This window comes from Pollachius pollachius (genome assembly GCF_949987615.1).
Source record: "Pollachius pollachius genome assembly, chromosome: 10".
Classification (NCBI taxonomy): domain Eukaryota; kingdom Metazoa; phylum Chordata; class Actinopteri; order Gadiformes; family Gadidae; genus Pollachius; species Pollachius pollachius.
This window is the reverse complement of record NC_136943.1, coordinates 14,840,520-14,863,768: the sequence shown is the minus strand read 5'-3', so window position 1 is coordinate 14,863,768 and position 23,249 is coordinate 14,840,520. Positions and strand designations below refer to the sequence as shown.

Below are 23,249 nucleotides of genomic sequence, written 5' to 3'. Positions count from 1 at the left end.
GTGGGTTCGGTGGAAAATATACAAATCGAAATGTTACAAGTCTGGCTCATCTTATTGCAATTCTTGAAAAGCCTAGGAGGAGGCTGGGATGTAGAATAAAATATGTTACAATGTAAGGCGATATGAACACTTTTGAATCCACTTATCTAAACTTCTGAACAAATAAAACATAATAAAAAATAAAATATGAACTTGAAATTCAGTTACGAAAATGTTATTGTGAAAAACAGCGTCCGGAAGTGATGCATAACACGTGGGTTAGCTTGACATTTCTCTGTGATGACGGATTGGTCAGCCGACATAAACTCCAGAAAAAGCTATGTCTACTTCCAATTAAACCAAAACAAGCTAAGCTTTTGACAGATCGTACACACACACACACACACACACACACACACATTGAAGTGTGACCACCCGAGCGAAGGGGGCCAACATGTGGATCACTCCCGAGGAAGTACTGATTGCTAACGCGCTGTGGGTGAGTGAGAGGGCGAACCCCTTCTTCATCCTCCAGCGGAGAAAGGGCCATGGCAAAGGAGGAGGAATAACAGGTACTGTAGCCTTACCATGTTTTCTAAAGTCATTTTGTACTTGTCTATGTTTCCTATGGCCCTTTGTGGTGGTATCCGATGGGTCGGTATACTAGTTATAATATTAGGATGAATATGCATGGTAACGGTAACAAAAGTACCAGGGTTTTTTGTGCACCGTTGTGTTGTCGAGTTGCTGTAACGTTACACACCGACTGACCCCTCGGCGGGTACTTTCTTCTGGGACTTTGAACCACACACTCAGTGTATTTGCTTCTTGAAATGCGGCCTGCGGATGGCTGTGCGCAAGGATTCTATTGGTCCTAACATGGTTTGTTATTTTTTTGAAGAAGCTGGCCATTTTGACAGATGCATATCGTCAGACGCGCTGACCAAGATTCAGGCAGACTGAATCTGGAAGACGTAGTGATCACAACAAGCTATGTTGGTTCCCAACATGAGCATCATGAGAACAAAATATTCAGATTATTTATACAATATGCCCTTCCTTTGACATCGAAGCGTAAGGACTATTTATATAGACTACAACATAATAGTTAATTTGCCCAAATTAAGCGATGTGCTTCAAGGGAAATGTGTGCCTTAACGTTACATCTCCTTAAAAATAGCTGATGGTGCATTTCTGCTGGGATGTGGTTTAGGCATTGGCCGTATGCTTCTGCACTGAATGTCAACTTGTCACGTGAAACCAGTATAATACAGACTTCAGATGTTCAAACTTTAATCAGCTGTTATCAACAATGGAATAAAGCCGTTTAATCCACTGTCCATCATCAACGTCAACAAGGGGCTTTAGCGACTAAAGTCGATTTATCCTAAAAAATAATTAAAAAAAAAAATAAAATGTTAGTCAATGTTAAGATATAGTCCAGAAACTAATATTTGCAAATGTTTGCTGCGCGTGCCTTAGGCCCAATGTATTTTCTTGTACATGACACAGGGAATATTCCGACCCCCTTGACATGTAACGCTAGTTGAGAAAAGTGCGTACTGCGTTTCTCAGTGGGTCCGTTTCCTGATTGTAGGGGAGAATGTACAGAGGAAGTAATTATATGTGAATCATACTAAAAGCTATAGTTACTTACTTATATTATATTATATTGTATTATCCAGCTACTACAGACACACAAAACACACAATGAACGCACACTGTACTTAATCTCAAACTTCCATCCATACGAATTCATGGATGTGACCAGACCACCATCTTCTCAAGCAGTTCTATTTACCAGATGAGTCCCATTGAGATCCACCACCTCTCTTACACGAGAGGCTTGGCCAAGACGGCAGCTGGACATTAGAAAAATTCAAACCTACCAAATAAAACAATAGGACAATAACTTAATTGCTTGAACTAACGACACAGGCAAAGACAAGTTAGGCTATGAGCCAACATTTACATTACTGAGGCTTTTTAAAAAGAAATTACACCCTCTGCGTCATGTAGAAGTGGACAGTGAAGGGACATAAGTGAAGTAAGGTGTTTGACTCCCAGACCAAGGCATACTTTGTTTGATCTCAAATGTCCTGTCAAATGTCAAATGTGCTACTTGTTGTCCATCCTAGAGTAAGAAGCCCATCGGCTAACTACTCATTAATTACATTTATCCTCAAATTGAATAAGTATGTTTCTTTGCAGAATCCAGTTATTACTTTAAATAGTTATCTGATCATTACTTGGTCTTTCGTTTTAGGGATGCGATCCATGAAGTTATAATAGTTCATTATTATAATAATATATAAAAAGGTAAGACATTACTTAAGTGATTCGGGATAGATGTTGGATGCAGATACTAGGGGTTAGATGTTTTGCCTAAGGGCACCTCAGCACTTTTTTTTTTTACCTTCATGGGTTACTGGGCAGAACCTGTCTGCACGGTCCAGTACTGTACTACAGTAAATCTGTCTGCATCCCCAGGCCTGCTGGTGGGAACCATGGACGTGGTCCTGGACTCCAGTGCTCGAGTGGCCCCCTACAGGATTCTTCTCCAGACCGGAGACTCCCAGGTGTACTGGAGCATCGCCTGTGGTGGGTCAAGCCAACCTCTAGCAGCCAACATAGTCAGGCCAACCCCGAGAAGCAGTACAGTGTACATCTACCTGATCTAGCCCCAGTTGACCTCTAGCCCGAGCTAACCTCTAGCCCCAGCTAACCTCTAATCCAAGTTTACCTCTAACCCAAACTAATCTTTAGTCTGAGCTAACCTCTAATCCAAACTAACCTCTAGCCCCAGCTAACCTCTAGTTCAAACTAATCTCTAGTCTGAGGAAACCTCTACCCCCAGCTGACCTCTATTCATAACTAATCTCTCATCTGAGCTAACCCTTAGTCCGAGCTAACTTCTAGTCACAGCTAACCTCTAATCCAAGTTTACCTCTAACCCAAGCTAATCTTTAGTCTGAGCTAACCTCTAACCCAAACTAACATCTAGCCCCAGCTAACCTCTAGTTCAAGCTAATCTCTAGTCTGAGCAAACCTCTAGCACAAACTGACCTCTATTTCAAACTGATCTCTTGTCTGAGCTAACCCCTAGTCCGAGCTAACCTCTAGTCACAGCTGACCTCCAGCACCAACTGACCTGTGGCTCCAGCTAACCTCTAGCACCCGCTGACCTCTCGCAGCTAACACAGCCAAGCTATCTTCTATCAATAGTGAACATCTAGCAGAGTTGGGAGAGTTCTCCATATTGCCTAGGCTATCTTTAATAGTCAATGTCATCATGTTTAAATTAATTTGAGGAACTATACTATATCAGATACTCAGTCCAGCATAGGTTTTATCCAATACTAATTTAACATGAGAACCCTGCATTTTTTAATCGGTCAGTAATGTCATTGCCAATAACTTCATCTGATGTGCACCAGGTGGCTCTAGGAAGGAGATCACCACACACTGGGAGTGGCTTGAAGCCAACCTTCTGCAGACCCTCTCCATCTTCGACAACGACGAGGATATTTCCACCTTTGTGAAGGGGAAGATCTCTGTACGTTGTCCTTTTAGTTTGCTGGGAAAGCAGTTTTTCCCAGCCAACGTTTGTATATGTCTTTTCATCTTAACCATCCAGTTAAACGTATCCATTCATCCAGTGAGTGTGTCTTCTACAAACCTCATTTAATTTGTGTAGGCCACTGTAGGCAAGGTGTTTTGACCAGTAATGTACAAGGACAAAAAATCTAAACGAACAAAGAAGAAAACACATATTGAAGAAGTAGCAACACGGTTTGTGTAGTAACATCTCCACACTTTGTCTCTTCGAGGTAAACCTACCAAATAATCTGTACACATTTGGTTGTATACTAACTCTTTATACTGTGATGAGTTAAATCTCCCAAAAGTCCAGAAAGGTCCCCCTTGTCAGGCCTCTAGTTTTAGCCTCTAGTATTGTAATAAAGTGTATGACTATATATAATATAGTATTTGTTATATTTGCTAGCACACCCTTTGCAATTAAAACTTCTGTCTCACTGCAAGGTGGTTTGAACTTAGACCAAAGCCTATCTATGTGGAGTACACCTATTTCTTTGCAGCATTGAAAGCCTACATTTCAGCCTGACATACTAGAAACCCCAGGTGCAGAAATTCAAACAGCAATCCGTAATTTTCTTCTCAGTATTATCAAGGGTTATCATGTACCCAATTGAAAAACCAATGGCCAGTTTCCATGGCCCGTTCATTAAGGAGCAGGTAGGTGTTTAGGGAGTCTGGCCTTAGGTTGCTTACAGCTTAGGAAACATTGGGTTTTTACCTGGAATATTTGGACGCCCCTAACCACTGGACCTGCATCACTTCTCAGGGTATCATCGCAGAGGAAAACAAGAGCAAGCAGGCGCAGGAAGAGGAAGACTCGGGAAAGTTCCGAGAGGCGGAGCTTAAGATGAGGAAGTTGTTTGGAATGCCTGAGGAGGAGAAGCTGGTCAACTACTACTCCTGCAGTTTCTGGAAGGGGCGGGTCCCTCGGCAGGGCTGGCTTTACCTGACTGTCAATCACATCTGCTTCTACTCATTCCTGCTGGGGAAAGAAGGTGTGTGTGTGTGTGTGTGTGTGTGTGTGTGTGTGTGTGTGTGTGTGTGTTCTGCTATTTAAAATGCTGTTTACTACAGTGGGTGGAATAATTCACATGCATAAGAGTAATACAAGCAAATATTTCAATCCTCACATAACATGTGCCTCTTGCAAGCCTTTTGCCACATTCTCCTTCTAACCGATGAAGCCATGTGCAGATCAGGTTGGAATGGGCGGAGTGGAGGAGTGGACGTTAGTAAAAAGAGGTGTGGTGTGTGTGACTCCTCTCTCTTCGCAGTCACCCTGATCATCCAGTGGACCGACGTGACCCGCCTGGAGAAGAACGCCACGCTGCTGTTCCCGGAGAGCGTGCGCGTGTGTACCCGAGACACGGAGCACTTCTTCTCCATGTTCCTCAACATCAACGACACCTTCAAGCTCATGGAGCAGCTGGCCACCATCGCCATGCGGCAGATCCTGGACAATGAGGGCTTTGCCGCCGACCTCTCGCTGCCCAAGCCCCGCAAGACGCTGAAGAATGTCTCCGCACTCAAGAGGTTGGTCTCCCGCAGGCTTGGTGAATGCCCCTCTGAAATGGGTCAAACTCTGCTCTGAATTGTGTTGAACGCTGCTCTCATTGTGTTGAATGCAACCCAATATGTGTTGGACGCTGCCAGATATCACTTTGAAAAGTGTTGAATGCTACCCTGAATGTGTAGCCCGTGCTATTCTATACGCTATTCTATACTGCTAGTGTGTGTGTGTGTGTGTGTGTGTGTGTGTGTGTGTGTGTGTGTGTGTGTGTGTGTGTGTGTGTGTGTGTGTGTGTGTGTGTGTGTGTGTGTGTGTGTGTGTGTATGTATGTATGTATGTATGTATGTATGTATGTATGTATGTATGTATGTATGTATGTATGTATGTATGTACGCATGTATGTACGCATGTATGTATGTATATATACAGTGGGGCAAAAAAGTATTTAGTCAGCCACCAATTGTGCAAGTTCTCCCACTTAAAAAGATGAGAGAGGCCTGTAATTTTCATTATAGGTAAACCTCAGCTATGAGAGACAAAATGAAAAAAAAAAAATCCAGAAAATCACATTGTCTGATTTTTTTTTAAGAATTTATTATGGTGGAAAATAAGTATTTGGTCACCTACAAACCAGCAAGATTTCTGGCTGTCACAGACCTGTAACTTCTTCTTTAAGAGGCTCCTCTGTCCTCCACTCGTTACCTGTATTAATGGCACCTGTTTGAACTCCTTATCAGTATAAAAGACACTTGTCCACAACCTCAAACAGTCACGCTCCAAACTCCACTATGGCCAAGACCAAAGAGCTGTCAAAGGACACCAGAAACACAATTGTAGACCTGCACCAGGCTGGGAAGTCTGAATCTGCAATAGGTAAGCAGCTTGGTGTGAAGAAATCAACTCTGGGAGAAATTATTAGGAAATGGAATACATACAAGACCACTGATAATCTCCCTTGATCTGGGGCTCCACGCAAGATCTCACCCTGTGGGGTCAAAATGATCACAAGAACGGTGAACAAAAATCCCAGAACCACACGGGGGGACCTAGTGAATGACCTCCAGAGAGCTGGGACCAAAGTAACAAAGGCTACCATCACTAACACCCTACGCCGCCAGGGACTCAAATCCTTCAGTGCCAGACGTTCCCCCTGCTAAAGCCAGTGCATGTCCGGGTCCGTTTGAAGTTTGCTAGAGAGCATTTGGATGATCCAGAACAGGATTGGGAGAATGTCATATGGTCAGATGAAACCAAAATAGAACTTTTTGGTAAAAACTCAACTCGTCGTGTTTGGAGAAAGAATGCTGAGTTGCATCCAAAGAACACCATACCTACAGTGAAGCATGGGGGTGGAAACATCATGCTTTGGGGCTGTTTTTCTGCCAAGGGACCAGGACGTCTGATCCGTGTGACGGAAAGAATGAATGGGGCCATGTATCGTGAGATTTTGAGTGAAAACCTCCTTCCATCAGCAAGGGCACTGAAGATGAAACGTTGCTGGGTCTTTCAGCATGACAATGACCCCAAACACACCGCCCGGGCAACGAAGGAGTGGCTTCGTAAGAAGCATTTCAAGGTCCTGGAGTGGCCTAGCCAGTCTCCAGATCTCAACCCCATAGAAAATCTTTGGAGGGAGTTGAAAGTCTGTGTTGCCCAGCGAAGGCCCAAAAACATCACTGCTCTAGAGGAGATCTGCATGGAGGAATGGGCCAAAATACCAGCAGCAGTGTGTGAAAACCTTGTAAAGACTTACAGAAAACGTTTGACCTCTGTCATTGCCAACAAAGGGCATGTAACAAAGTATTGAGATGACCTTTTGTTATTGACCGAATACTTATTTTCCACCATCATTTGGAAATAAATTCTTTAAAAATCAGACAATGTGATTTTCTTTTTTTTTTCATTTTGTCTCTCATAGCTGAGGTATACCTATGATGAAAATTACAGGCCTCTCTCATCTTTTTAAGTGGGAGAACTTGCACAATTGGTGGCTGACTAAATACTTTTTTGCCCCACTGTATGTGTACATATGTATATATGTGTACATGTGTACATATGTATATGTTCAACACAACTCTGATTATATTGAATACTAGGCTTAATGCTTTGAACGCAACTCGATATGCCTAGAACACTACCCTGTTATGCATCGTAGGCTGCACTGAACGTGTTGCACACCATTCAGATTGAGTTGAATGCTACTCTGATTTTTGTACTCCTTGATATTGGCATGTAGCTCACATGTCAATAACTCACTGTTAGTGGCTGTGGATGAGAGAATCTCATTCATCGTCTCATAGTGGCACAGCATAACCCTAACCTCTCCGCCGTCCAGGGACCTGGACGCGCGGGCCAAGAACGAGCGGTACCGGACCCTGTTCCGTCTGACCCAGGAGGAGCGGCTGGACGGACACACAGACTGCACACTCTGGGCCCCCTTCGCCAAGATGCACGTCACCGGTCAGCTCTTCATCTCGAACAACTACATCTGCTTTGCCAGCCGCGAGGAAGACCTCTGCAATCTTATCATACCCCTCCGCGAGGTGGGCTCATGCATGCACGTGGACCCACACGCCAGTGGCGATTTCTCTTAGCCTACAAGGGAAGCTTCCCCCAAAATTTCAAAAATGAAATGGTCAAATATATACTGTTGTGTTAACATTTAATTGACAAAAAAAATGCGTTGGAACATGTCCATCTCGAAGACGAGTTTTTTCAGAATCAGCTGCTTATCGCAGGTCGACTGACTCGATTTCCTTCTCATACATTCCCGTAGCGTCACAGTGCATTTGCCTGTTGAAGCTTAGCTTCCATCGACTTCAATGGGGCTGAATAGAACAGCTTTTTCTTAGTGCGTCGAAAGTCGACGGTTATTGGATAATGCTGCGATTATGTCCCTCCCTTGGACGCTCAGCGTCTCTGGGCGTGAATGGAGTTGCCGTTTGATTGACAGCGATGTTGAACTATAAAACGTTGCCGGAGCTCTCTTTAGTAGTCCCATCAAGGACTTTGCAAGCGAGTCGAAAGACTAACTGCAGCCTATTTCTTGATATTTGCTTGGCAAAATTGCTAGACCATTCTCATCGTACATTTCATACACTTATACACACAATTCTTTGCTTCAGTTTAACATATTTCCCACATTTCCATTTTTGAGTTTAATATCGTTTGGGTAGTTGGCCGTCACACATCACACATCACGATTCAGGGAGCCTGAAGTCCTGTATTCAGATCAGGACTTGCAAAGTAGAATAAAATTAGAAATTCATATTAGATATTATATTCGTATTCAATTCAAATATTACAAATAGAAAGGAGCTTCTCCTGTTTAAAGCGGCTCAAGTCCTACTCCCGTAACACAATGGGCCAAGGCCGTTTAAGCAGCCTAGCTCTGCTGGCCATTGAGAGGACACTGGTCAAGTCACTGGAAAAGACAGCTAGTTGGTATGACAGGGTCACAGAGCATTTCCTTGAAAAGGAACAGAGAGCAGAAGTTAAATATAAGTAAATTGACAAATACATGATGTAGGCCGAAAATGAGCTTCCCCTCTTTGAAAGACCAGCAGCCGCCACTGGCACACACACAAGCACAAACACACTTATGTGTACACAGAGCATGTTTACGGGAGTGAACTGCTCCAAGGGATCACGCGTTAATGCGTCACACCATTTATTTGATGCCTGTTGTACTGCATAAAAACATTGGATGCTGGTTAGTGTCCGTAGAAGCATTGAGTAGATTCTTATTAAAGCATGATAATGTGTAGATCGCAAGATGCTGCAGAAAGTACACCAAGAAGACACAAAGGTTTTCTAGAGCGAATGAATGGAGGGAGGGGTGCATGGTTACAGAGTAAATAATCAAGAAACTCTTCCACAGTGTGTTAAGTTTGTGCTCACTGCGTTCCCTTATGAAGGTGTCGGTGGTGGAAAAGGCTGACAGCAGCAGCGTCCTGCCCTGTCCTGTCTCCATCAGCACCAAAAACAAGATGAACTTCCTGTTCGCCAACCTAAAGGACAGAGACTTCCTGGTGCAGCGTATCTCTGACTTCCTGCAGCGCACCCCAGACAGGATGTGGAGCGACGCCAATCCCCTTGGACCCCTGGTTGGTCAACACTTTGCATAGCCAGTCACCCTGTTAATTGATTGTTGTGTGTTATTATAGCATAGTAATGAGGTAGACAGATATTTTTCTGTGGATCTGAAGTAGAATCGTATTATAACTGGGTTCTGAAGTAGAATCGTATTATAACTGGGTTCTGAAGTAGAATCGTATTATAACTGGGTTCTGAAGTAGAATCGTATTATAACTGGGTTCTGAAGTAGAATCGTATTATAACTGGGTTCTGAAGTAGAATCGTATTATAACTGGGTTCTGAAGTAGAATCGTATTATAACTGGGTTCTGAAGTAGAATCGTATTATAACTGGGTTCTGAAGTAGACTTGTATTATAACGTCGTACAAAGCTAGGCTGTTGTCATATCATAGTAATAAAGAAGAGTATTATAATATAATTTTGATGAAGTAGACGGTTATTATAATTGAGTAATTAGCAAGACTGTTATTATAACGTAGTAAAGAAGTACACTGTTTTATCATGGTAATGTACATAACTAGACTAGTTAGTATATCAAAGTGATGGGCTAGAGTAGGCTATTGTTATTCATTTTTATTGATGGTAAGATGGTAGTAGACTTATTAGTTCCTACTAACGTAACCGAATGCCATGAATTGGTTAAAGTAATAAGCAGCCCATGGACTCCCCAACAGGGCTCCTCCGGGCTTCCCTCGCCGTCCCCAGCCCCGGCCGGTTCTACCCAGGCCCAGCGTCACTACCACCCCGGCCTGCCCACCGCCGCTCAGGGCCTGCTGCACATCTACCAGCGGGACGACCCAGAGGACCAGGGACCCAAAGCCGTGAGTTCAGCTCCAGCGGCTCTCGAGCTCAGTTCGTGGGTCTCATGCACTTGAGGCTAGCATGTAGTCCCTCTCACGGCCTCTCTGTGGTAGGTGGTGGCAGAATGACCCACCGTCACTTGGCAATGTCATCGGGAAGAAGTGTGATTTCATTATTGTAATACCAAGCCAGTACATATTTTTGGTTGATTTGGTCCAAATCTCAGGGGCTACTAATATCGTTCATTGAAAAGTTATTAATGAGTTTTTGGGCATAGATACGAGGCAGCCGTTGAAGTCCCGCCCTCTGTGGCTGTTGTGCCAAATATGGTTTGTTTTTCTGTTGTTTGTTGCAAATAACGGTAATGCACGTTGAAAGACAAAAATACACCCTCATAACCGTTGTACATAGAACAAATGGCGACGAAAGGACTTGTATGTCCATATTTGTTTTATACTGGACCAAGATGTCACAGAACTACCCCGATGTCACTGTGATCTCATTATTGCCATGCCTCCCTACCATGACTGTTCTATCACGGTAGAAACCCTGTTTGATAAGGGGTTGAATGCATAAGTACTGCACTTGAATGCACCTCTGAGTTACGCACAGGCTAATTTGCTTGATTTATTCAATATTTAAGGACATCTCTTTAAATCAAGTCTTTAAATCAAGACTCATTCATCTCATCTTCCCCACAGAACCTTCTACCAAATGTCAGCTCTTTCATTGAGGTATTATTTTAGTAAGTATTAGCTAAAGGTTAGCAGTCAGTGCTAGCTAGTGGTTGGCAGTTAACTGTTTCTAACCATTTGTAGTTTTGTGGTATCGTCCTTGCCCCAGATTAGTAATTCTCCAGATGTTCCCCTTTTTTGCCAACTTTATTTCTAATTTATAGCCCGATGATAAAGAAGGAAACAAAGACAGATTGGTTTGTGTGTCCAATCACAAACCTGTCTGATGTAGGCTCACTCTGTTCTGGAAACCCCCTCCCCTCCCCCTCTCTTTCTCTCTTCCTCCAGGCCAAGGAAAAGATGAAGGAGGAGTCTTGGAAGATCCACTTCTTTGAGTTTGGTCGGGGCGTGTGCATGTACCGGACCTCCAGGACCCGGGAGCTTGTCCTCAACGGGCTACCAGAGTGCCTGCGGGGCGAGCTATGGCTTCTCTTCTCAGGTATAACCCCTGACCTATGAGTGCCCACCACCATGACAGCAGGTCCAGCATTAGCTTCTTCTGCATTCATTAGCTGTATTCTGTTCAATATTGGTTGGCCTACTTGAACATCACACTGTAATAATTTACTTAATAGTTTGTTCAAATAAGCCATAGTTATAAACTTTTACAACTTCTTGAACTTCATATTTTGAGATAATGCGCATCATTGAAACCCAAAAATACATGGATATGAAAGTTCAGGGTTAATGCATGATATGGATATATATATATATATATAGATAGAGAGATCAATGCTTGATTTATTACAATTTAGAACATCTAAAATATGAAAGCACAGAAAAGGTAGACCCCTTTTTCCTCGTACCCCTTTCCAGGGGCGCAGAACGAGATGGCCACGCAGCCCGGTTACTACGGCGACCTGGTGGAGCAGGCAATGGGGCGGTGCTCCCTGGCGACGGAGGAGATAGAGCGGGACCTCCATCGCTCCATGCCAGAGCACCGCGCCTTCCAGAACGAGATGGGCATCGCCGCACTGCGCCGCGTCCTCACCGCCTACGCACACCGCAACCCGGGCATCGGGTACTGCCAGGTACACGCCCGACGGAACCTGAGAGAACTGGCCAGAACCTGATTGAACTGGCCAGAGCCGGGTGCAACTAGGGAAACACCGATCCGGTATTGATATGGGATATTGGTCCGATACTGACGCAATTAGCTGAATCTGGTATCGGTGGTATATGTGACAGATCCATTCCATTAAATTCAATGTTATTGTTTAAAAGTGGGCCTAAAACGTTATGCGGTGCGCCGATTTCTTGCCAAGGTACTTAACCCTGATAGGAAGTGTGTCCCCTAGCTTCCAAGCAGGGACATAGGATGACTATACAATTGTCAAATTAAGAAGGGAAAACGTATGATTGCTTCCAGTAGGCTAAGTTAGACATTCTCAATTTAGAGCAATTAATTAGCCATGTATTACTGTGCAAAAGCTAGTTTTGCACAGTAACACCATACCGCATCCCACCAAAGAGCACGACGAGTTCTGCCAAACAAAAAAAGGTGTCGGTTCGTTGAAGCCGCTAACAGTGTCTAAGATGTTTTTAGTCCGGCTTAATATGTCTTACGCATACAAGAATGATCCCGCTCTCTTCCACACAGTGAGGCACACAGCTTAATAATTATACACTGGTATCAGATCGGTACTTGGTATCGGATCGGTACTTGGTATCGGCCGATACTGAAAGCCAAGGTATCTGTATCGGTAACAGGACCGAAAAAGTTGCATCCCTAGACGGAACCCGAGGGATCCAAATAGAACCCGACAGAACCAGATAGAAACTGGTACACAAAAGCTGTTAACCCGGTATTGACTGCTCCTGTATGTGCATGTGCTGCAGGGTCGTTTAGTTTATAACAAATGCATAAAATATACAGAAAACCCAAGAGTTTAATTGAGGATCCCTCTCTCTCTCTTCCTCCCTGCTCTGTGTCTGTCTATGTCTCTCTACCAGGCGATGAACATTGTGGCCTCGGTTCTGCTGCTCTACTGTACGGAGGAGGAGGCCTTCTGGCTACTGGTGGCACTGTGTGAGAGGATGCTTCCCGACTACTACAACACCAGGGTCGTAGGTCAGCCACCGTGTGTCCCACCTACATGCTATCTCTTATAATTATAATGTCTTATTATATGTTATTTGTAATATAATATAAAGGCTTTTGCGTCATTTGCTCCAAAAAGCTGATTAATGACATTAAGGTATGTCTGTGTGGTGATGTTATTCTGTTGTATGCCTGTAGTGGCGCTGGTTGACCTGTGCCTGTGTGAAGGTGTAATCCTGCTGTGTGCCTGTAGGGGCGCTGGTTGACCTGTGCCCTGTGTGAAGGTGTAATCCTGCTGTGTGCCTGTAGGGGCGCTGGTTGACCTGTGCCCTGTGTGAAGGTGTAATCCTGCTGTGTGCCTGTAGGGGCGCTGGTGGACCTGTGCCCTGTGTGAAGGTGTAATCCTGCTGTGTGCCTGTAGGGGCGCTGGTTGACCTGTGCCCTGTGTGACGGTGTAATCCTGCTGTGTGCCTGTAGGGGCGCTGGTGGACCAGGGCGTGTTTGAGGAGTTGACCAAGGCCTGCCTGCCGCTGCTGTATGAGCACATGCAAGAGCTGGGGGTGATCTCCAGCATCTCCCTGTCCTGGTTCCTAACCCTCTTCCTGTCCGTCATGCCCTTCGACAGCGCCGTTCTGCTGGTCGACTGTTTCTTCTTCGAGGGCATAAAGGTCATCTTCCAGGTCAGCAACGGTGCTGACTGGCTGGCTGGCGGCCAGTCTTTCTATCTGAATAACAATCACTGTCTGTCTGCATCCATTCAAGTGGTCGAATGTCTGAAGGCTGGTCTGCAATTATCTCCCCAAGTAAACAATTTAGTTTCCTCGATGGTGGTTACAATATGGCTGACCCAATAGTTTTCACGTAATATATATCGTCGTCTTGGGCATGCATAAGTTCACAATTTTTTAACTAATAGATTTAATTTTTGCAAGGGCAGAGCACGAAGATTTAAATCCATACAAAAAAATCCATACATTTATTAAATTAATTAAGACAAAGCAGAACACCTGAATTTCTAATTGATGGTTGTCCAAGCCAGCGTAGCTCCAGCTGCATTGACAACCTCTCGCCGACCATTTCTAAAGGAACACATAAATGATTCTTGATTAATCTATCCTAATATGTATATTACAATACCACTTTTCGTACAGCACTACAGGTAAAATAGATGAATGCATTTAGAAAATGTTCCATTGCTCCGTGGACCATCTATTGAAGATCATTTCTAGATCCACGTCAATGCTTCTTTGTGAACCTATCGTGGTCTCCTTTTTATTATAATGGTACATTACAGATCAAAGAATGATGGTACCATTATCAAAACTTTTTCGCTTTTTCGTCTAGAAAGAAAATATTACAGATAGACGCACAAATGAAAGTTGAACCACCCACAGTACGCGGCTGAATTCTGCCAGGTTCTGCAGGGAGAAAGCAACCTGGCAGCATTGAGAGACAGGGTACAAGCCCAACATCGGCTGCTCCAGACTAACTTTGTGGTCGGTAATCTGTGCTTCTTATCGTCCCCTAGGTTGCGCTGGCCGTCCTGCATGACAACATGGATGCTCTGCTGGCCTGCAATGATGAAGGAGAAGCAATGACCATTCTTGGCAGGTAAGGGCAGCAGAGAGGAACGATGCCCCCAACACAGCCTCTTGACGACTGCATTAGTTCCCTTTACTTGGTAGACTGACTGACTGATTACTCGCTTGACTGCTTTGCTTGAGCATGTCGGTCTGCGTATTCAGCTGACTTCTGATGTCTCTTCCTACCTCCCTCCCCAGGTATCTGGATAACGTAGTGAACAAGCAGACGGTTTCCTCTCCTATCCCCCACCTCCATGCCCTGCTTACCAGCGGGGACGAACCACCGCCGGAGATCGACGTATTCGACCTCATCAAATCCTCCTATGAGGTTAGACTTCCCCTCCTCTCTCCTTTGCTTGCTCTCCCCCGCTATTGGCTTATGTCCGCAGAAAGAAGCTACGTTTTAGCTTCTTTCAAACTCTGCAATATCCCTTCCCTGCTAATGTGCGCTAACTTTGAATTCGAACCAGGACGTTTTTTTCAAATGATGCCTAGTGCCACTGCCAGCAGATCGGCCCTTTCGGGAGACAATCATCAATCAGCATTTACATGACACTCAAGAAAGCCGAATTATTGGCTTAGTCCGACTATGATTGGATTATTAAGATGCATGTATACACCTTAGTTGGACTAAAGTCTAATCGAATCGAGTTACTCTAAGTCGAATTGAGACCCCTAGATTATTCAATTGTTAGTCGAATTAGCGTGCATGCATACGGGCAATCGGATTGGAATCGGATTATGCGTTCTACGCATGCTCGAGATTTTTCCCCTGGTCCGTGCGCCGGAAGTATAAGGAGACAATTATCGTGTTGTTGTCGGCGTCGGAAAACGAGAAACGGCGATTTATTTAAAAAGGTGGCGAAGAAGATGGAGGAAGCTGGTGTCGTGCCAATGTAGTTAACCCCTATAAGAAGTGTATCATCATCAACATGGAAGCAGACCCACTGCCGGTGAAAGTGAAGGGTGTTACCCCCGAGAGAACATCGGCCCTGGGAACGTCTCTCCTGTGCTCCTCGACTACGGTCTGGTTATTATGGCCAATTAGCCTTGGTTTACAATTGTATAACTTCAAAAGAAATGTAAATTAAAAATATATATATTTCCATGTATTTTTGGTTGATGTATCGAAATCGTGCCGATCCATGACCTCAAAACCATCAACATACCAAACTGACTGTTGCGTACCATTACACCCCTACTGAGCATCGTTAATGGGAATCGTTCATTCAAGTTCTAAACAAAGGCTTCCTATTAATGATTTGGAGTTAGCTCAACATTTTCCAGAAATAAGAAAATAAAAATGATTTATAGTTAATAATAATAACAGCTTGCAAACAAATTTTTCCAAACCCCCTGCTGTATCTCAGAGGTCCCTAACTCCTTATTGAAGACCCCATGTCTGGTAAGCCCCTTTTAACCCATTTGTGCCGGTTGCTGCGCGGCGCAACATTGTATCTAGTAGATACAATGTTGCGCCGCGCAGCAGCCGGCACAAATGGGTTAAGTTGATGTTGGCATACCTTGACCATACCTTGTCTTGTCTCTAAACAGAAGTTTGGCAGTCTACGCTCGGATGTGATCGAGCAGATGAGATTCAAACAGAGGTTAAAGGTTATCCAATCACTGGAGGACACGGCCAAGAGGAGTGTGGTAAGTGATTTGCTAGCGGTATGAAAACTGGATGTTCCTAGTACCGGAGGGAAAGTACTGGAGTACTTTTGCTAATCTAACGTATTCAGATAGAATATTTTGACTTTGTACTTTTACTTCACTGCAAAAAATCTTCTTTGTCAAATTTAATTTTAATGAACTTAATTTGTATTCCTATTTAATGCCCGGAATCTGATATTTTATTGCAATGCTTATTCATACACAAGGGACCAACTCAATTATGTCAATATCCATTACACCAAACCAAACCTTTTAGCTTATCTGCACCAGTAAGGTTGCGGAGATAAGTGCTGTAACTTGTTTTGATACAGAAGGCAGGGTCAACCTCTCTCTCCTCCACAGGTGCGAGCCATGATGACGGAATCTGCCTTCAGCATCGATGAGTTGGAGGAGCTCTACTGCCTCTTCAAGGTGGGGGGATGGTGTCACATGACGCTCAGACAGCGAGGAGTAGCAGCTCCCTACAGCCCACTTTGATTATTTATTTTACTTTGTTTTACTAGGTTAGTCTCTTGAGATTATCCACAGTTATTCAAGATGTCCTGGCCAAGAGGGGCAGCAGTGCATGAAGTAAAACACGGTTTAAGACACAACATAAAGAACTCCCATCAAGGCAGCATAAAATGCTATAGTACAGAATGCAGTTGCCTTCACACTAGTACGTCATCCCTGACATGATCTACCAAAATGCTTTATCCACATTTAACACTTGTAAACCCTGCTTTTTCAGCCACTTTAAGAAACGTAAAGCTTTACTTGTATGTTCTTGATGTTAGTGAAACCTACATATATCGTACAATATCTGGACATTCTTCTTTTACTCAAATGCATGTTTCCCTACCATAACTATAAGCACCAAAAATGTCTATACTTGACTGCCTATATTTCCTGCCATTTGTAAAACGGTTACCTCAAGCGTCACTCGTTGTTGTTGTTGTTGTTTACCGACGTCGTGGAAATCTCTTCAGATATTGCTATAGCTATTTTCTAGAACAGATGAGACTTCTTAATGCAAAAAAACCACACAATAGTTAACTTAAAATGAACTTATTTAATGTATGCGTACACCGGTCTCTCTAGCAGAGTGAGCCCCGAACACAGTTTCCCAGTCTATTTTAACAGTTTTCCCCCCTCCCCAGAAGGCTGCTGTCCTTTGGGAAAGCGGGCTAGATAACATAATTGTCACAAAAGAAAGAAAACAAAAAGGAAATGATTTCCATCACACCCCCTTCCCTCCCTTCCCAAGCGAGACGTACTTGTGACGGAACGTTTTCCCCTGTGCGGCGTCCTGTTCAGGCCAAGCATGTCATGAGCTGCTACTGGGGGGCGTGTGGCTCGGCAGCGGCAGACCGCCATGACCCCAGCCTGCCCTACCTGGAGCAGTACCGCATCGACCTGGGCCAGTTCTGCCAGCTCTTCGGGGCGCTGGCGCCGTGGGTGTGCGGCGTGCATACGCCCATCCTGGCGGCGCGCCTCTTCCGTCTGCTGGACCTCAACAAGGACGGCCTGGTCAACTTCAAGGAGTTTGTCACCGGGCTGAGTGAGTAAAATGTCGTCGATGTTAAAATCAGGTTTGTTAGCCGGGTTACCGTTTGCTATTCAGCTGTTTAGCATCCAGAAACGTCACTCAGTAGCAGGAAGGGGTTTGGTTTTCTATCCTCAGGGGGGCCTACAGTTAGGTTGTGGACATTCCTGGGTTGGACCTCAGAACGGTAGAGTCGGAACAGCCTGTTGGCACTGCATTATACAGCCTCCCTGTGACTGTATGAAGTACTGTAGCCAGTGTCGTGGTGTTGAAGGGCAGGGATTTCCAACTGTTGGATATAGATATAGTAGTGTGTATATAGTGTGTCCCCCATAGGGTTATGGTGAAGAATCAGATTCAGCCATACAAACAAAATCGCTAATTTTGTTAAATGGTACATTCAAAGCTACGACTAAAAATATTAATATTTGTTGCACTTCTTAATATTTGACGTTGATTGTTGCTGAATAATAATGTTAATACCAGAAATAGAGGAATGCCCCAGCTTCGACCATTTTAACCGCTTGCGCCAGTAGGCTACATGATTATGTTACAAATTATAAATGAGACAAAAATAAATTGGGGAAACACTGCTTGGGGAATTAAATGTGTGTCTGGCGCTTCAGGTGGGATGTACCATGGAGACATGACTGAGAAACTGAAGCTTCTGTACAAACTTCACCTGAGCCCAGGTAAGCCGGACAACAGCACCAACCACACCGCTGTGGCACCACGTAGCACCAAATGTCATGTAGCATATACTGTCAATAATGTCTACCTCAACCACCCATAAGGTTTATTTTTATATTTGCATCTAAGTCTCCTCATATTGTGGCTACAAACCATTTTTCCGTATATTTGTAGGATTTTGTCGTAAAATATTCTAGTACTGTGACAATTGAATTTTCCGTCTGGGATTGAATCATTCATAAGTACCATCACACACACGCGTACACACACACACACACACACACAGGATCACACCTGTTTTGTGTTTCTACTCTGAGGCAGAATTGAGTCAGACTTTGTCAGTTTAACTTGGTGTAACCTGTTTCTTGTTGTGACTGTTTCTCCTTTATCATGATGGTTGATCGGTGATGGTGATATCTTTATGTCAGTGTTGTGTCCTGAAGAAGCGGAGTCTGCCCTGGAGGCTACACAGTTCTTCACCGATGACAGATCCTCTGGTACACACACACACACACACACACACTGATGCACACACACTGCTGGCACACACCAGCAGTATAAGCAAGTATGTACTTGCTAACCTAACAAACTCATTGACTGATGTTTTTTTGAGGGCATTAGCTTAGATATACTTAAGGTTAGGTATTACGTGAGAGATGGAGAATTTTTGGTATTGGGTAAGCGATGGTTTAGTATAGGCTTATGGTAAGGGTTAGGTTCGGTCAAGGATCTGAGGCAGGTGAGAAAAGCTACCAGAAAGGTGCAATGCATATTCTCCAACCATTTATACCGCTTGTGGGCTTCCATACTTCCGGAATTCCTGTGTGTGGCTAAGGGCTGTCCTCCATCTCCTCCTCCTGGCATGGTTCCATGAATGCAGACTCTCCAATTATTCATGTGTTATGCACAATAACTTTTCCTTCCTTCCTTTTCTTGGACAAACGTACACAGTAACACACACACAATTCCCATCCCTCTCTCTTTCACTTTCTCTACCCAACACACACTTACTGTGTTTTCCTTTCTCTTCTCCACCTCGCATCCCATTTTCCATCTTTTGTGCGTCTAGAATTTCCTCTCCTGTCTGACGTGGACTTCCTGGGGGGGCAGGAAGTGAGCTCAGGTATTGTTGTTGTACCTGTGGCTGCCCCAATGTCTGCTCTCTTACTAAAGGATGCACACTTTCTCTCTCTGTGTGGGTGGGTGGGTGGGTGGGTGGGGACTGCAAATGGTAACTCCCTTAGGGACAAACATCTATTTTGAAAAGCAGACACTGATGGGGATATTGATAGGATATTGTTGCTGGTCTGTATTGGTGATGCGGAGGTGATCTGATTGGCTGCTTGTCTTTCAGCAGAGGACGATCTGAAGGAAGCTGCTGATGGAGGTGGAGACAATGAAGAAAAGAAAGGTAAAGAGGAATGTAAACCACTAAGTAGCTTGTTTCGTTTGTACAACTCCTCCCTTCCCTCCTGCGGGAACAACACCAGAACCATACCAGACCCAAAAACACGTCATAAAAGGAGCTAACATGCTAGCAAACCGAGCAACAGATCACAAGCCCCAACCACATCGTGTGTGTGTGTGTGTGTGTGTGTGTGTGTGTGTGTGTGTGTGTGCGTGTGTCAGAGGACAAGGTGAAGGACTATAAGTACTACCTGAGGATGTGGGCAAAAGAGAAGGAACCAGAGAAGGAGACCATCAAAGACCTGCCCAGGATGAGCCAGGTCAGTCTAGCACTCTGCATCCACATCAGTACTGATCAAAGTGTGGTGGAGTCCTGCCAGCCTACAGCTGTGTGCTGTCAGCATTGTTTAGCAGCTTACAAAGAACACTCAATCCACATGCACATTTCTTAAACCTCTTCAGCTTGATTTAGACTTCTGCGTAAAAATTTTTTGCAAAGATCCGGATCTTGGCAGAGCTGCCTGTATTTATACATCCACATCATCACGTGGACACTAGGGGAAAATGTTCGTTTCCGACTCCAAATGCACATTGAACCGACGAGCTGATCCAGAAAGAGAATACTAATCAGATGGAGTCCGCTCCATTGCAAATATGTTGAAAGGCAATACATGCATGTATCTAAATCTTCAACATGCATGTATTTAAATCTTCTGATTGCTGACCAATCAGCAATCAGTTCAGACAAACCTCCAAACGGGCCGCATTGCTAACATATGGAAGGACTGCACGTCTTTACGCACCTCACTGTAAGGCAAAGTGCTGGACAGGGTTATAGAAGAAGCATAGAAATGCTGAAAGGCCAACAGTGTTAAAGGAATAGGTATGATCTAAAGCTTTTTTGGGGGGGGGGGGGGTTTGGAATTGTTAAAAATGGCATATCCTTCCATCAGTTATTGGCGAGTGAAATGAGCCCAGTTTAAATCTTTAACAGTTCTTAGTGGGCTGCGCTTGCTTCTGCAGAGCCAATTCAGATTGTGGGTCGCTCTCGGCTCATTTCTGAAAAATCGGGCACTTCTTCGTGGATTTGGCAGGGGAATCCATTGTTCCTGTCTATCGCCAGGGCGTGGAATGCAACACTTCACAATGGCGGAGAAACGTAGCGAGAGAGGGAACGGACAGGGAGGGGACGGTTTCTGAGTGTTTTAAAATCTTGCTCTTTTCCACTCTTTTCTTCTCTCTTTTTACAACTACTGACACTTCACCTTTTAAGCTAGGAAATGGTTTGCAGACCTTACTGACACTAGGTTGTCTCTATATATGTGTGTGTGTGCGTGTAGGAGCACTTCATCGAGCTGTGTAAGACCCTCTACAACATGTTCAGCGAGGAGGGCCGCGAGCAGGAGCTGTACCACTCCATCGCCACCGTGGCCAGTCTGCTGCTCCGCATCGGGGAGGTGGCCAAGAAGTTCACCAACCACACCACAAAGAATGCCAAGACCCTGGCTCCTTCCCCTCTCCCCGCCGCCGCTCGACCCGAGGGCGAGGAGAGGTGTGGGGAGGGGTCTTCAGGACAGTCCCAGGATGTCTGCAAGGCCCTGGCCGATGCCCAGCTGGACTCTCTGCCCCCGCTGCAGGGCTCGGATGAGGACGGCCGGGACGACACGTCCGTCTCCTCCTACTCCATGGTGAGCACCGGCTCGCTGCAGTGCGACGACATCACAGACGACACTGTCCTGATTGGCTGCGGAGGACAGAGGCGGGGCAGTGTGGTGGACAGCGATTGGTCCATCACGTTTGAGCAGATGTTGGCGTCCGTGCTGACGGAGCCCCCCCTGGTGGACTACTTTGAGAAGAAGGGGGACATTCAGACCAAGATGGCCGCCTGTAAGGCTCAGCGGAACGTTGAGCGGCAGACCAGCTCGTCCAGCGACCACGAGCTGGCCCAGAACTCGGTCTGAGCTTTCATGTGGCCATCAGTACAACAGACACTGCTCAGTGCCGGTTCTAGTCCTGCCTCTTCCTCTTGGCTCAGGAAGTGGAGAGGATTGGGCTGTGTTTGTGTCTGCAGGCCTGTCTTGTTGTCTTGTACTGAACTGTATCATCACAACATTCCTCCTGCCTTATAAGACCGTGTACACGACACTCGCCTCAGTGTTAAAACAGAGGGAATCTTTTTTTATTGCCATTTGAGAGTATTCAATTAGTCAGTCATTTCTTTTTTTCCCCATCGTTTTCTCTTTCCACAGACCTCAGCTGTCTTTACTGTTCTAAATGTGTCACATGGCATTGATTTTACAAACCTGTCATTACCTGTCATTTTATTTGGATTATTTCAAATGATAAAGCTATGGTTCCTCCGAATTTGCGCACTTGTATATATATTTCGTTATCAGCGTGGATGATTCATTCATTGTTACTGTTAACCTCTGGTACTTAGTTTGCTTTACCTTTTTGATTTGATTCACACCAACTGGTCCCTCCCTTCTCTACTCTCTAAACTTGCTGTTTGCACAAATGATCCTGAGGGAGGAATAGACTTCAGGCTTACTATATGTTTAACAGAGGCTGCTGTTGTAAGAAACTCTAGTGGGACTATGCAGACATTCTTCCTCTTTAACCCTTAAAGACGGAGGGGGAAATGTTCGATTATAAAGCTGTTGATCCAACTAATCAACTAATCACATGCTAGTTGCCAAACCATAATTTTATTTACATGTGGTTACTTCAACTTAACCCAGCTTTGAACTTTACAGGTTAGCTGTACTCAAGCTGATTCAGTACAGTGTTAAACCAGTTCTTCACCACTGCATAATGAAAGTCTATTGCTCAATGTTAATATTGCTCTACAAGATTTATCGTTGCCTGCCTACTTCTAATATCATCAAAGTAACAACATGCTAATTTCAGACAAAATCTCCTTAATGTGAAACTGTTATTCTGTCAGCTATTTGCCTTCTTTATTGTTTTAAAGGCATTGTTGCAACGCTTATTTGTTTTGTTGGTCTCTGTAATTATAAAATGTTTGCTCTAAATACCCAATTTATTTATTCTGATTATTTAACCAGCTTTTAAATGTCTCATGATCAACTCTATATTATAATATGAAATAAATGATGACTTAATCACCCTCCTTTTTGGTTGTGTTTGATGTTCGGACAAAAGTCAGTTGTCACTCTGACGTATACACATGGGGCCCTTACGGTAGACCCCCATGGGACCTATGAGATCGTAAAATATGAATGGGTTTCAGAGAAAGTAATTATTTTCTGGTCCCAGTTTTTATATGCCCCGGATTACACATGTTGTTTGTGGATTTAAATGCTATTTTTTCATGTCAAGAGTTTGACCATTTATTGTGCAATTTTTCAGCTAAAGCCTGTAGAGAAAACACAATGTCGCATATGTGACGACATTCCCCGACCAACAATCTCCATCGGCATAACTGAGACTCTCCACATGCCCCGACTTATAATGGTTTTCTCCTCTTTCGATGCTGTTATCCTCCCTTTGGAAAAAAGCGGTGAAGTGGAGCAGAGAGATCGTCATGTCTGTACCAGAGTTCCAAGTGAGGGTGGTGAGTGGTGACGTATATCATTCGCGTTGA

The 23,249-nt window shown here is 44.4% G+C and overlaps 1 protein-coding gene across 4 annotated transcripts; it reads left to right on the top strand.

Annotated features, from left to right (window-relative positions):
* Positions 1-287: 287 nt before the first annotated feature.
* On the top strand, positions 288-22,761 carry tbc1d9b (TBC1 domain family member 9b). 4 transcript variants are annotated; one of them, XM_079744232.1, is made up of 23 exons: positions 288-551; positions 2,470-2,580; positions 3,417-3,535; positions 4,346-4,574; positions 4,854-5,112; positions 7,425-7,632; positions 9,007-9,195; positions 9,862-10,008; positions 11,011-11,161; positions 11,539-11,753; positions 12,676-12,793; positions 13,241-13,443; positions 14,292-14,374; positions 14,545-14,674; positions 15,901-15,999; positions 16,363-16,431; positions 17,317-17,560; positions 18,172-18,237; positions 18,664-18,732; positions 19,305-19,358; positions 19,593-19,646; positions 19,865-19,962; positions 20,983-22,761. In XM_079744232.1, the coding sequence occupies exons 1-23, from the start codon at positions 434-436 to the stop codon at positions 21,601-21,603; spliced, it is 3,654 nt and encodes a 1,217-aa protein (XP_079600358.1). In that variant the 5' UTR covers positions 288-433; the 3' UTR covers positions 21,604-22,761. The 4 variants fall into 4 exon arrangements, with proteins under 4 accessions (XP_079600358.1, XP_079600357.1, XP_079600360.1 ...); XM_079744231.1 differs by having other exon boundaries at positions 19,590-19,646; XM_079744234.1 differs by lacking the exon at positions 19,305-19,358.
* The last annotated feature ends 488 nt before the right edge of the window (positions 22,762-23,249 follow it).

Coding starts and splice junctions, on each gene's coding strand:
- tbc1d9b (XM_079744231.1), top strand. CDS start 434: ATGTGGATCACTCCCGAGGAAGTACTGATTGCTAACGCGCTGTGGGTG. Junction 14,375..14,544: donor GCAATGACCATTCTTGGCAG/GTAAGGGCAGCA, acceptor CTCCCTCCCCAG/GTATCTGGATAACGTAGTGA. Junction 19,359..19,589: donor GGGGCAGGAAGTGAGCTCAG/GTATTGTTGTTG, acceptor CTTGTCTTTCAG/CAGAGGACGATCTGAAGGAA.